General features: G+C 45.7%; 1 protein-coding gene across 1 annotated transcript; it reads left to right on the top strand.

The window, feature by feature from the left end:
• Positions 1-186: 186 nt before the first annotated feature.
• Positions 187-14,733, top strand: LOC123999266 (major vault protein-like). The gene is made up of 17 exons (XM_046304855.1): positions 187-329; positions 2,529-2,698; positions 4,770-4,965; positions 5,293-5,416; positions 5,860-5,991; positions 6,132-6,226; positions 6,889-7,125; positions 7,351-7,476; positions 7,683-7,889; positions 10,536-10,771; positions 11,007-11,204; positions 11,346-11,490; positions 11,687-11,898; positions 12,633-12,749; positions 13,115-13,241; positions 13,437-13,625; positions 13,974-14,733. Exons 1-17 carry the CDS (start codon positions 327-329, stop codon positions 14,094-14,096), a joined length of 2,637 nt encoding a protein of 878 aa, XP_046160811.1. The 5' UTR covers positions 187-326; the 3' UTR covers positions 14,097-14,733.
• The last annotated feature ends 222 nt before the right edge of the window (positions 14,734-14,955 follow it).

The raw sequence follows: 14,955 nt of genomic DNA on the forward strand, positions 1-14,955 counted from the left end.
TAAAAATGGTCTATATCGTAAAAATGTATGAAAGTAAGTGCTTTTTGGTCTTATTTTAAGGTTCGTCTTGTGCATGAGGTTGGCAGTGTGGTTAAGGTTAGGTTAAAATCACATTTTAAAGAAGAGAAATTCTAGAAATGGGCGGGGTTTATGACTTTGTGTCTGTGGTAACTAGTGACGCCTCTTCTGCATAGCCTCGCCAGGCACGCCCACCAACCCACTCAAAACACACATACGCGCAAATAAAGTTGTTAAAAAAACAGACCATCTCGCTACAGACGTTTGCCAAGCTCGGAGAAGTGGAGAATCTGCTCAATTATTCAACAATGGTAAGAAACTCTCATAGCTACTCTAGATTCGTTTAGCAGCCGTTCTGCCGAGAGGCGCAGAGGTCTAAGACACTGCCTCTCAGTGTTAGAGGCGTCACTACAGACCCAGGTTCGAGCCTGGGCTATATCATAACCGGCCGTGATTTTGAGTCCCATTGGGTTGCGGGGTTTAGGGTATGGCCGGGGTAGTCCGGCATTGTGAATTTGTTCTTAAGACTTGCCTAGTTAGATAAATAAAGTGCATGCTCTAGTACTGGAAAAATAAACTTCTACAACGTGTGTTTGTGAAACAGAATGCGCTTTCAATTTAAAAAATAACATTTACAACTCAACTTGGTCCAATGCATTAAGCTTACATTTACATTCTGAACTTTTGGAATCTGTTCTCAAGACATTTCAAAAGTTGCTAATAAAACGCCTAGAACATAACTTCCAAATGAAAATGCGTCATACTTCCTTGGAGTTGACTGGTCACAGCACAGTGTTCGGTTTTCCAAAAATATATTATTAAGGCTATGTTCATCGATAAACTTAGCCTTAAGATGAATTTGAGGACGGAATAATGTACTGTTAAAGTATTAGAACGAGCCCTTACAATAATGCTTTGTGTGCTATTTCCTAACTCTGTAAGGGAAACACCCATATCACCTGGTACGGAACTAACCGCAAAACAGATGCACTTTACCCACTCAAATAAACAATATCATGTCCATATCTCTTACACCACTGATTGTAAATGCTTTATCTATGGGGTTCCTCCCTCCCTCTAAGCAGCAGAGATTAATGTTATGCTCTTTGACTCATTCTGCAACATTTTATTTTCCACTGTGGTGGAAATCTCTTCTACGGAAGTTGAATGTCAGGCTTAGATTTGACCCAAGTTGAAAAGGGGAGATTTATTTTGTAGACACTTGCACACTTACATCTGAATTTCTGCCGCTAGAACACAGAGCATTATCAATGCAAAACATGTTGCTGTGGAGACAACAAACTTCACATGCCAGATGAGTTTAAGACCAAAAGCATGACTGATCATTGCAATTTGAAATCAGGACAGAATTTATGCATCCACTGCTGTCTGCAAATATATGTGCCACCCCCCCCCCCCCCCCCCCCCAAAAAATGAAAGCACTTGACATTTTGTTGCATACAATATGTGCTTTTGGTGTCATGGATGGGATTGTTTCTGTGAGATGGTGTGGGTGACGATGGTTACTGTCCCTTCACACCTAGTACAGTACACAGCGCACACCTTATACCTGCATGAGCTCAATGTAGACGCTATAGTACATGAGCTATGTGTACTGTTCCTCTTGCTTGATAGTTCCTGAGTGGGTGGAGGCACTGTACAGTGAAATAGCAATAGTTTTGGGCGTGCCAGTTTGACAGGTGTGTGTCTGTATGACCGATTTGTCATGTGTTTGGCACAGATGCGTGTACCTGGTGGGAGTGTCCATAGTTTTGCCTCGTATAAAGAGATCCGCACTTACTTTTGTTCCGTCAAGCCCCTCTGCGTATCTATTACCTGGTCCATCCAGTTTGCGTCAGTTGCCCCAGTAGTGTTATCGTCAAGGGGTATTTGCTCTCACAATTCAGGAGTGATGCCAACAAATGTATGAGCATGTTGGGGGGGGGGGGGGGGATCAGCTGTCACCTGGTCAGTACCTTCAGATCAGAACCACTGGAAGAAGAGGCAACAAGGGGAGAAACATTTTGCACCTTTAACAGACTCATCCAGAGGGACTTGCAGTCAGTGCATTCCACGTACGGTAAAAGAAGGCTACAGTCAGGGGGAGGAGGAAAATGAGATTGAGATCCACACAATGAGTCAGGAAGTCGGTGGGCGTGTTCGACATTGCAGCTGACTTTAAAGGCGGGTCGAGGCGGACTGATCTACAAATCACCTTGCATCGTAAATAACTACTCGATGTTATTTGTAGGTCAGTCTGTCACAATTGACCTATGCTACATTATGCTCTCGAACATGGCCAGCGTCACCTTTAGGCAGTAGGGCAGGCTACTTCAAGGGGCCTGTTCTGGAGGACAGAACTTTTCAGATAATCATATATCTGTTCTATAATCTATATCTTGTCTATCTGTCAGAATAGGAAATTGTGTCAGCTCTATTTCATTATGTTGTGGTACGTTTCACATCACTGAATAGACCCCTGTTAACTCTTTCCACCCCGGCCGTTCCAGATGACATCCAAGAATGGCGGGAGCAGAGGCGGGATGGAATTTGTGGGGCATGTGGATGTGTCAATCATTCGTATTCCGCCCCACCACTACATCCATGTCCTTGACCAAAACACCAATATCGCCCGTGTGGAGATAGGACCACTCACCTACATCAGACAGAACAATGAGAAGTGAGGAAGTGTGTGTGTGTGTGTGTGTGTGTGTGTGTGTGTGTGTGTGTGTGTGTGTGTGTGTGTGTGTGTGTGTGTGTGTGTGTGTGTGTGTGTGTGTGTGTGTGTGTGTGTGTGTGTGTGTGTGTGTGTGTGTGTGTGTGTGTTTATCTGATAAGGTCTGCATGTAGTTTCCTCATTTCTAGTGTGATTGGTTGTTTTCAGTTTCTTCTAAGCCTCCTGATGCCAAACAAGCCATTTCTCTCCGTGGTTACAGCATCACACACTATTTGACAGCACACTTCGAACGTTACCAACTATCAAGTTTTTAATGGCACCTTTTAGGTGTTTCTTTACAGGTTTAGGTTAGTCAACATATGCCTTGTACAAACACGTTTACACTCAGTTTCGGACAACTGTGTGAAAGACCTTTAAACAGGTCAACATTCACAAGGCCGCTGGGCCAGACGGATTACCAGGACGTGTAGTCCGAGCAGGTGTTGACCAACTGGAAAATGTCTTCACTGACATTTTCAACCTGTCCATAACTGAGTGTGTAATACACACATGTTTCAAGCAGACCACCATGGTCCCTGTGCCCAAGAACACTGAGGTAACCTGCCTAAATGACTACCAACCCGTAGCACGCACGTCCGTAGTCATGAAGTTCATTGAAAGGCTGGTCATGGCTCACATCAACACAATTATCCCAGAAACCCTAGACCCATTCCAATTTGCATACCGCCCCAACACATCTACAGATGATGCAATCTTTATTGCACTCCACACTGCCCTTTCACACTTGGACAAAAGGAACACCTACTTAAGAATGCTATTCATTGACTACAGCTCAGCGTTCAACACCATAGTATCCTCAAAGCTCATCACTAAGCTAAGGATCCTGGGACTAAACACCTCCCTCTGTAACTGGATCCTGGACTTCCTGACATGCGGCTCCCAGGTGGTAAGGGTAGGTAACAACACATCTGCCATGCTGATCCTCAACACGGGGGCCCCTCAGGGGTGCATGCTCAGTCCCCTCCTTTACTCCCTGTTCACTCATGACTGCATGGCCAGGCACGACTCCAACACCATCATTAAGTTTGCTGATGACGCAACAGTGGTAGGCCTGATCACCAACAACGATGAGACAGAGACCTGGCCATGTAGTGCCATAATAACAACCTCTCCCTTCATGTGATCAAGACAAAGGAGATGATTGTGAACTACAGGAAAAGGAGGGCCGAACACGCCCCCATTCTCATTGATGGGGCTGTAGTGGAGCAGGTTGAGAGCTTCAATTTCCTTGGTGTCCACATCACCAACAAACTATCATGGTCCAAACACACCAAGACAGTCATGAAGAGGGCACAACAAAGCCTATTCGCCCTTAGGAGACTGAAAATATTTGGCATGGGTTCTCAGATCGCTAAGTTCTACAGCTGCACCATCAAGAGCATCCTGACTGATTGCATCACTACCTGGTATATAGCAACTGCTTGGCCTTCGACCGCAAGGCACTACAGAGGACAGTGCGTACCACCCAGTACATCACTGGGGCCAAGCTTCCTGCCATCCAGGACCTCTATACCAGGCGGTGTCAGAGGAAGGCCCTAAAAATTGTCAGACTTCAGCCACCCTAGCCATAGACTGTTCTCTCTGCTACCACACGGCAAGCGGTACCGGAGTGCCAAGTCTAGGTCCAAGAGGCTTCTAGACAGCTTTTACACCCCCCCCCCTTTCTGCTGCTGCTACTCTGTTTATTATCTATGCGTAGTCACTTTAACTATACATTCACGTGCATATTACCTCAATACCGGTGCCCCCGCACATTGACTCTGTACTGATACCCGCTGTATATAGCCTCGCTACTGTTATTTTACTGCTGCTCTTTAATGATTAGTTATTTGTATTTTTTTTTACTTAACACCTATTTTTCTTAAAACATTGTTGGTTAAGGGCTGTAAGTAAGCATTTCACTGTAAGGTACCTGTTGTATCCGGGCGCATGTAACAAATACAATTTGATGTACACAATCGGTGTCGATTAGTGTGTCAGTCACTAGGTGACTGTATCGTCCCCTCCTTCCCAGAGTGCTGTTCTCCCCCACGCGAATGACCATGGTCCCTCCTCGCCACTACTGCGTGGTGCTCAACCCCGTCGCCCGCGACGACAACGGACAGGTGCTCTTCGACCCATCGGGACAGGCCAAGCTTCGCCATGCTGACCTGGAGATCCGGCTCACCCAGGACCCTTTCCCCCTCTACCCCGGAGAGGAGATCCAGCAGGTACTGTCTGTCTGTCTGTCTGTTAGCCGTCAGCGCTAAAGCCTAGGTGTTAGCAGTGCAGGGTGCTAATGCAAGTCTTCAGGTGTCCGAGCAGAGGTTACTCAGCACACAAGTGTGGTTCACTGAAACCCCTCCATTATGATCCCATTGAGCTAAAGCGTAGGCATTCACTTGGATAGATAATATAATTGTCTGGGACCTGGGTGCTAGCCCCGTTCTCCTGCATGCCACAACTGTGTTAGCCTGCTGAGTTAAAGCCTAGGCATTAGAAGTTTGGAGAGTTAAAGCAATTATGTTTTTTTTTCCTCTGTCCCCACCCACTCCCAGAACATGACAGCACTGCAGATCGTCTACCCAGACACTGCTCTGCGCCTGCAGGCTTTGCTGGACTTTGAGGACGCGGGAGGAGAGAAGAGGGTTGCCGGAGATGAGTGGCTGTTTGAAGGGCCAGGTGACTTCTCCGGGTTCAACTCCTAACACATCCATTACAACTTTCCTTGGGTCCTTACAGTGGTCATATTGATATTGATCAATGCATATATTTTTGGGGACCAAATCAGAGCATTGTTTTAACGAGATAGCTAGTGCTCCTTCAATTTGTTTCTAATTTAACTTGCTGAAGTCAAATCCAATTTGATTCATCACGTGCACAGTTTACAGCAGGTGTAAAAGGTGCGGGGAAATGCATGATTGAGAGCTCTCAACAGTGCAGTATAATACCAATATAATCAAAGTCCAAAAAAACAAGTAGTAGAAGAAAGTAGTATGCAAGAAACGTAGTATATTCCAAACGGTATGTAGTACTCAATTCTAAACACAGCCTGGTTGCCTAATAATGCTTCTTTAACCCCTGACCCCTAACCTCTTTCCCCCCCCCCCCACCCCCACCCATAGGGACGTACATCCCCAGGAAGGAGGTGGCGGTGCTGGAAACCATCAAGGCCACGGTGATCAGAGAGAACCAGGCCATCCGCCTCCGAGCGCGCAAGGAGGGCGTGGACAGGGGCGGAGTCCGCAGGGTCACTGGTGAGACACAAATACTGTATTTCATATTTTTATTGTACATATGTATGTACACAAGTAGCAGATGTATCGCTATCATACACAGACGTGCGCACACACACCTACCTAGCTGAGTGATTCCCTGTGTGTGTGTGTGTGTCCAGGTGAGGAGTGGCAGGTGAGAAAGGTGGGGGCGTATCTACCAGGGGCTCATGAGGAGGTCCTCGACATCGTCAACGCCTTCATCCTCACTGACAAGGTAACACCTCTCTCGCCCTCACTTTATCTAGAATCCCCCCCTCCCTCCTTATCTCTTACACTTTACCTATCACTTACTCCCTCGCTTCTCTCTCCTTCTATCTTTCTCTCCCTCTCTTTGACCTATCACTCACCTTCCTTCTCTCTTGTATTATTGCCAAAATGTGGGGCTCAAAACGAGAGGGGCAGCCATGAATGACTGGTCGCCACTGGGCATGCAATAATGTAGCCTAAATCAAGAGGGCCTATTGTTTTCTATCTGTATCATGATGATCAGATCCTACGCCTGCTCCCTAACGAGGTGGAGTGAATGTTAGGAAAGGGCTGAAATGTGGATTTAAACATTTTTTTGTTTCAAAATATTATTATTATTATTTTTTATATAACAGTGGTTCCACACATCCTCGGGAGAGAAATGTTATTTGTATTTTATTCTGTTATATTCTTACTATATAATATGTCTGACTGGATAGGTAGGTCTGTTTTTAATAAACAAAACAACGGACTATTGATTTGAATGGCGCAGACATGGCTGCACTGACCCATAGGCCTAATTAAACTCAATATGCTCTTCTATTCTTTTGAAAATACATTTTATTAGTCTTATGATATTTCGTAGGACCTGCCTAAATGAGTTGATGGTCCCCCCCCCCCCACTCTCAGAAAGCACTGCACGTGCGAGCAACGCGGCCATTCCGTGACGCCGGGGGGCGGGACCGGCGCACTGGGGAAGAGTGGCTCGTTACCATGGCGGAGAGGGAGGCACACATCCCGTCTGTTGCCGAGGAAGTGGTGGGAGTGGTCAAGGTGACCACGCTGAGCAGCCGTCAGTACTGTGTGATCCTGGACCCGGTGGGACCAGACGGTAAACCACAGCTGGGTCAGAAGAGGGTGGTCAAGGTGAGACTGAACGAGAGCTCCGTCTTTCACGCCTTTTGTGTGGTCACTTGTTTGTGTGATCACTTGTTTGTGTGGTCACTCGTTTGTGTGGTCACTCGTTGGTGTTTTACACACTTTTTGAGGAAGTTCAGTGACTTCTGTTTTGTTCATTAATTGGCCTTTGTAGCTTTTAGTCACTTCCCCAATGAGCTTTCATTTAACACTCTCCTCTCCTCCACCTCCCAGGGGGAGCGTTCGTTCTTCCTGCAGCCAGGGGAGCACTTAGAGGAGGGCATCCAGGATGTTTACATTCTCTCTGAGGAGGAGGGCCTGGTGCTGAGGGCCGTAGAGGCCTTCAACGATACACAGGAGGTGAGGGAAGGTTGGAAGAATTGAAATGCAGATGGGAGGGGACACAAATGCACCTTGGTCAAATACAACGACGGTCCTAAACAGGACTGTCTGGTGTGGCTGGTACACAATCCATTCAATGTACATTTGGTGCTTTCACACTGTCTCACTCTTTCTCTCTCACTTTCCCTCCCTCTCCTTATCTCTCTGTCTCTCCTCTCTGATAGCAGGAGGAAGAGGAGGATGAGGGGGAGGAGGAGAGGGCCAAGCTCTCCCGGAGGGGTGGAGTCCAACGTCGCCCCGGTGACCGCTGGATGCTACGCGGACCAATCGAGTACGTCCCCCCGGCTGCCGTGGAGGTGATGCTACGGCGACAGGCCATTCCATTGGACGAGAACGAAGGGATCTATGTCCGAGACATCAAAACAGGAAAGGTGAGTTTTTACCCAGCGGAATGTTTGAAGACAGGGGCTTACGTCCCAAATGGCAACATGACCGTTAAGTTTAGGCAATCATTTTGGGATAGGGTTAACCTGAACATGACGGTACATTTTTTTTTCACATTAATTCCGACTGGGTCAGGAAAGGGTTAAGGTTTGAGATGTGCCTAGCACGGGGATTGAACCGACCATCTGCAGAGCTGTTGCTCACAGTTGAACCAGATGGTAATAGGTGCTCACATGGCCCCTAGTGGACAGTATCCCTCCATGTCTTGTGGAACAGAGGCCTCATTTATGTGTATGTACAAAATACACCCCGACATGTGCGAGCTCCAATTTTCACTCAACAGTTGGCATTTTTTTATATTTCTAGAATCTTGACGTGAGAATGTGCTCACCTCCCCGACCATGCGTATGCACATCTGCTAGTGGTTGAAATATTGTATTGCAAGTGAGTAGGCTATTTTGTGCAAATGTGGGATATGATGAAAATGAAAAGCAGGAAATGACAAACAAGAATTCAGCCATTTGCCATTAATGAGAAGAGCAAAATCATTTGAATTAATAAAATAAAAAATCTAAAATAATTAAGACCTAGAAATGATTTTATTTTATCTTCACAACCATTGCAGAATAAATTCCTCATCTTTCTGGCTGTGCTGAGTTCATATTCCCGTCGTAGCCATACAACCAATTACCATGTGAATCTCTCACTTAATTGGACCTAGTAGCCAGGCGTAGACACTGTTTCAGAATGTGCAGGCAGTCCATGTTTAGGTTGGGGAAAAGTCTAGGCTAAACATTGTTGAATTCAAACGTTCTGCTGACAGGTCCACAACCATTTTGTCACCGTCCTTTGCGGTGTCAAAAGGTTGAATGGAGGCCGTTTTCCAGGCTGAGTTTTAATGCTTGTTCACGCACGCAGAGTTTTACAACCGGTCTGATTTTATAACGAGAAACATGCATATTTATAGTATGGTGTACACCAAGTACAACATTTTTGTATGTGCGCCGATTAAAAAAAAAATATATATATACTTTTTAAATCTATTTTTTAAATTTTATTTTCAGAAATGGCACATGCAGAAATGTTGCGACATTTTAAGCAACGATTAAACGTCTAATACTGCAGTGGATCTGGTGTGACCTGGCTGATTCTCTATCGTGCTTGGGCACCTGACTGTCAAACACTTTTTTCTTTCTTTAATAATAAAAATTTTTTTCCTGCAATTCCACATTGTTTCTTCAAAGGGGGAATCCATATGAACAGAGTACAACTATTTATTAGGTTCTGCCTCAAGAAATTATATTGAACTCGAATACTCAAATTATTAGAATTCATTTTAAAACACAAGGCCAGAAAACAAAATGTGTGCATATATCTAGCTGCCAACAGTGTGCAACAATGGCTCATTTATCATAACATTACAGATAACCAATCCTAATGGCTAAATTGCCCCATATACAGTATATTCAGTCAATTAAAAACTGCCATTAAGATTAATTTATTGAAACTGTAATATCAACTGGTTATATTATATTGTGGAACACAATCTTCAAAAGGCAGTAGCCTCAGCAGTTGCGCTTGCTTGTAGAAGCCTGTGGCTGTTCAATGGCATAGCCTTGTTTTTGTTAATTTAGCAGACAAGATGCTCTTGTTTCCCGAGCCCTTATCACAGTCAAGACGCACCTATTTTATAGTAATTTAACAAATTAAAATAGAACAACGCTACAGCATACAATGTCATTCTAGATGATTCTGAGCTTCCAACTTTGTGGCAACAGTTTGGGGAAGGCCCTTTCCTGTTTCAGCATGACAATGCCCCTGTGCACAAAGCGAGGTCCATACAGAAATGGTTTGTCAAGATCGGTGTGGAAGAACTTGACTCACCTCAAATCCATCGAACAACCTTTAGGATAAATAGGAACGCCGACTGCGAGCCAGGCCTTGTCGCCCAACATCAGTGCCTGACCTCACTAATGCTCTTGTGGCTGAATGGAAGCAAGTCCCCGCAGCAATGTTTCAACATCTAGTGGAAAGCCTTCCCAGAAGAGTGGAGGCTGTTATGGCAGCAAAAGGGGGGCCAACTCCATATTAATGCCCATGATTTGGCAATGAGATGTTAAAACTAGCAGGTGTCCAGACTTTTGGTCATGTCGTGTATTTGATGCAATGAGGGTAGAAATGTTTTTTATTTGGACGATTATTACGTATAGAGCAAAGCAGGACTGTTTCATCGAGCTACAAATAACCTGTGATTTTTTGGGGGGGGTTTTTCTATTTTTTTTCCTTTTGCGTGTACAGACAGCGTGGCCACATTATAACCACGAAGCGCCTGCGGTCCTCTCGCATATGGGGCTCGGTCAGGACTGTTACTTTTGTAACTGAATGAAAACAACATTTTTAACTGATTTTAATGTTGGGAAAATATATGGTGCAAATGCAGAATGGCGTTAAATGCCTCTAAACAGCTTGGGGAGAAATGATTTCAGATTTCATCATGTAATACTAGGCTTACTGTAGGGGGGGGCATTTAGGACATACACTAAAACACCTGATTCAAATGATCCAGGGAATCCATTCACCTGTTATTTAACAACCTTAAATCCCCCCCTCCACCATTGGCTGCCTGGCTCTAGGTCCGTGCTGTGATTGGCCACACTTACATGCTGACGCAGGACGAGGAGCTGTGGGCGAAGAATCTGCCTCAGAATGTTGAGACCCTCCTGACCTCCACAAAGGATCCCCTGGCTGACCGCTCGGACCGCAGAAAGGAAGTGGAGATAACGGCCCGGGACAAGACTGAGGTGGTGTCCTACAGGGTTCCCCACAACGCTGCCGTGCAGGTCTATGACTACAGGGAGAAGAAGGCCAGGTAAACATGGCTGACAGGCAGACGGACGTGGAGGGACAATGGCACTGGCCCTGTTCAGAAACAACTCATAAAACTAGGCTGCATTCCAAATGGCACCCTATTCCCTATATAGTGCACTACTTTTAACCAGAGCAACATTGGGCCCCTAGTGTTAACTTTTCCCTTTCGCCCTCCCTTTCTCTTCCCATCCCCTCTCCTCTCTTTCCCTCTCTTCTCCCTCCCTCCCGTCTCTCAGGGTGGTGTTTGGGCCAGAGATGGTAATGTTGGGTCCTGATGAGCAGTTCACCGTGCTTTCCCTGTCGGGGGATAAGCCCAAGAGGACCAATGTCATCAAGGCCGTGTGTCTGCTGCTGGGGCCGGACTTCTTCACTGACATCATCACCATAGAGACGGCCGACCACGCACGCCTGCAGCTGCAGCTCAGCTACAACTGGTAGGGTTTGTGTGTGTGTGTGTGTGGGGGGGGGGCACGTATGTGTGTGCTTGAGAATCCTCTGCAATTTAGTCTGTCTCTCTGTGTCCCTAGTCTAGTCTGTAGGCCATCTGATGCATTTAATCTATCACTCACTCACAGGCACTTTGACCTGAAGTCTCCCGCGGACCCGTCCCAGGCTGCGGCTCTGTTCTCGGTGCCAGACTTTGTGGGCGACGCCTGTAAAGCCATCGCCTCCCGCGTCAGAGGAGCCGTCGCCTCCGTGCAGTTTGACGACTTTCACAAGGTCCGTCCACACACCTCGGTCACCTAAATCTGCACTCTTCTTCCTTTTCAACACACTTTTTAAATTCTACATGGCCTCCAGCCCTGAGTGGTTGTGGTTTAGGTAGGCCTATGGAAACCGCAAGCCAATTGATTCAAAGACAACAATGACACCCCCCCACGCTTTAACCTCTTCTTTAACGCCCTCCACTCTACAGAACTCCAACCGGATCATCTGCTCCTCTGTGTTTGGCTTTGATGACAAGCTGGCAGTGCGTCCCAGCCTGCGCTTCCACCAGAACAGTCTGGTCATCAGCAGTGTGGACATCCAGTCAGTGGAGCCGGTGGACCAGAGGACCAGAGACTCCCTGCAGAAGAGTGTCCAGCTGGCCATCGAGATCACCACCAACTCCCAGGAGGCTGCCGCACGGTAGGACACAAGATGCGCGTGCACACACGGGAGGGAGATTTTCCCCTCTGAAGCCATCGAAGTTCAAGGCCGAACATGGTAATGCAGGAATTGTTAGCATAAAATAGGACCCCCCTCATTATAGTGAATGGAAAAATGTATATCTTTGTATACAAAATTTGAAGACAATCATGACTTCTAATACACTAGATATATTTACTTGAACCGATTTATTTTAAAATCTCATTACAGAAGTTATAAGAATAATTTGTTTGCTAATGGCAGCCTACAGTACACCTGTCTGCCTTCAACTTATAACTATATTAATAAGTTATTTAATGAGAGTGGGCAGCACTGAGCTAGCCTGCAACTTACTTCTTGGAGTAGCTCAAGCTGCACATGTTATGTCTCCATGAGACACCACCTTAAGACTTAGTTTGGCTTCAGTGCGCCTTCACATAGGAATGAATGGCTCGTGATCGATGGCTTTGTCCATATGTCATTGACAAACATGCATGTGCACACACACACTTACAGGAGCGATTCTGGTTAAGTGCCTTGCTTAAGGGCACATTGACAGATTTTTCACCTAGTTTGGCTAAGGGATTCAAACTAGTGACCTTTTTGATTACTGGCCAACCCTCTCAATTGCTAGGCTACCTGCCACCAGACAGACACACAGAGTTCATCTACAGATTGGGTTGTTTTTGCCAATTGGGTAAGCGTTAACTTCTCTCTCCCCTACCTCCCTACAGCCATGAGGCAGAGCGTCTCGAGCAGGAGGCACGTGGTCGTCTGGAGAGGCAGAGGATCACAGACCAGGCGGAGGCAGAGAAGACCAGGAAAGAGCTGTTGGAGCTGGAGGCCCTCAGGTGACCATTAATGCTCTGCCGCTAACACTAACGAATGTTAGCATCGCTTATGGGAAATGTAATGGTAGGGGGATAGCATTAGCATAACGCTAACACATGTTAGCATCGTTGATGGGAAAATGTTATGGCAAGAGACTAGAATTAGCATGGCCAGAGTTAGCATCATGCTGTTCTTAGTAGTGTGACTGTGAAGTTGTATCGAGTAAGATTTTAGATCAGAGATCCTAACATAATGCTATTGTGAGTTGTGTGAATGCGGAGGTTAGATATGTGGCGCTGGGGGTGAAGAAGTTTCCCCAAGGTACAGCACTAGGATTAGTTTTTCCAACCTTAACCATCTAACAGTGTGTCGTTGTGTGTTGCAGTGCGGCCGTGGAGAGTACAGGGGCAGCCAAGGCAGAGGCCCAGGCCAGAGCAGAGGCAGCCTATATCCAGGGAGAGGCAGCAGTCAACGAGGCTAAACTGAAGGCTGAGGCCCAGAGGATTGAGGCTGTACGTATCCTCTTGCTGTGTGTTCTACATGGTTTCATTCTGAAACAACCAGTAGTTCACCTGTAATTGCTGACCTGTGTGTGTGTGGGTCTGTTTTGTTTGGTGAATGTTTGAAGGTGTTCTACATTGTGTAATTCTGAAAGGTTCACATACTATGTGTAGCTGACCTGTAGTTGTGTGTGTGTGTGTGTGCAGGAGGGCGAGCTGAACCGTCTGTCCAAGGCGAGGGAGCAAGAGCTAAACTATAAGTCAGAGATGGATCGTTTGGAAGTGGAGAAACAGCAGAAACTGGCTGAGATCGAGAGCAACCGCTTTAAACAGCTGGTGCGGAGTATCGGCGCCGACACCCTGCAGGAGATGGCCAGAGCCGGCCCCGAGCTACAGGTACATAATTCCTGACACACCGTAACACTGTCATATTTGTGCCACACAATACATTTTGTCTGAATAAAATTGGCACCTGGAGAATCCTTGAGCTCTTTGCTCGGGTCAGAACCGTTCTGTAACGTTTTACTTTACGTTTCACAGAGCAGGTCTGTCTTTCTCCCGTCCAATCTCAATTTAAATAAATTAGCTATCTTAGCGTGACAAAACATTATCAGGATGTATAAGACACCGTTTAAGATATTGGAACTGGAACACTGGATCTTCTTCAATCAGTTATACCGGAAAGGAACAATTATCATATTTGATATATAATCTCTCTCGCTTTTTTGTCCTCCCCTCCCCTAGGTCAAGCTGCTCCAGTCTCTGGGTTTGAAGTCCACCCTGATCACAGACGGCTCTTCTCCCATCAACCTCTTCAGCACGGCCAACGGCCTTCTGGGAGCTCTATCTCAGAGCCCGGGCCAGTGAGAGGAGGAAGAGAATAGGAAAAGGAGGAGAATGTCGACGAGAAGAGAATGTCTAGTCTGAAAGCATCACCTACAGATGTGGGATTTCTGGTTGTTTATCCATTATGTCTGATGTAGTAACTGACCATTTGAGGAGATGACATGGGCGACTGTACTGTGGTGATTATTCTGACGTGTGTTTGTGTGTGTGTGTGTACACAGCTGTGTGTCTGACTAAAGACGCCCAAGTGAACATTCCCTTGGTTTACATGCCTTTTTTTTTTTTTTTTACTCATCTGTTTGGTGCCTTCGATGCCATATAAAGTGCTGTCCAACTCCATGTGTTGCATATCTCCACTAACCGGAATTCTTGATAGTAAAGGAATCTTTCCTTGTTTGAGGTTTATGCACATTTATTTCATTCATTTCTTGGTCCATTTATCAAAGAAATTAAAGCATGAACTTTCCCCAAAACATTGAGTGCCAATTATTCCGTTTGTGTGTACAGAAAGAACATGGATACATCACACACTGGGTAATGTGTCTCAATCTATTTGAATGAATCATATTTTTTGCAATGACCACCATGCATCGAACTCTTCATCTACAGTTTGTGTTTATTTTATTCAGTAGGAACTAATAAAAACAACATGAAGCCACATGCTCTGGCCTGATTTATCTATTACAGAGTTTGAAAAATCTGACTCAAATTGTACCATATCATTAATTGAAATGACCATTGGACAACATTACACATCTTACCGATTGCACCTTTAATCAATGATTTGATACTGATTACGTTTTTATTAGAAGACTACTGGAGATTTTAGCACAGATTTTTTCCCCCCTCAATTTGATAGCCTATTTTCGACAATCCCAAT

Source organism: Oncorhynchus gorbuscha, linkage group LG16 (genome assembly GCF_021184085.1).
Source record: "Oncorhynchus gorbuscha isolate QuinsamMale2020 ecotype Even-year linkage group LG16, OgorEven_v1.0, whole genome shotgun sequence".
Taxonomy (NCBI): domain Eukaryota; kingdom Metazoa; phylum Chordata; class Actinopteri; order Salmoniformes; family Salmonidae; genus Oncorhynchus; species Oncorhynchus gorbuscha.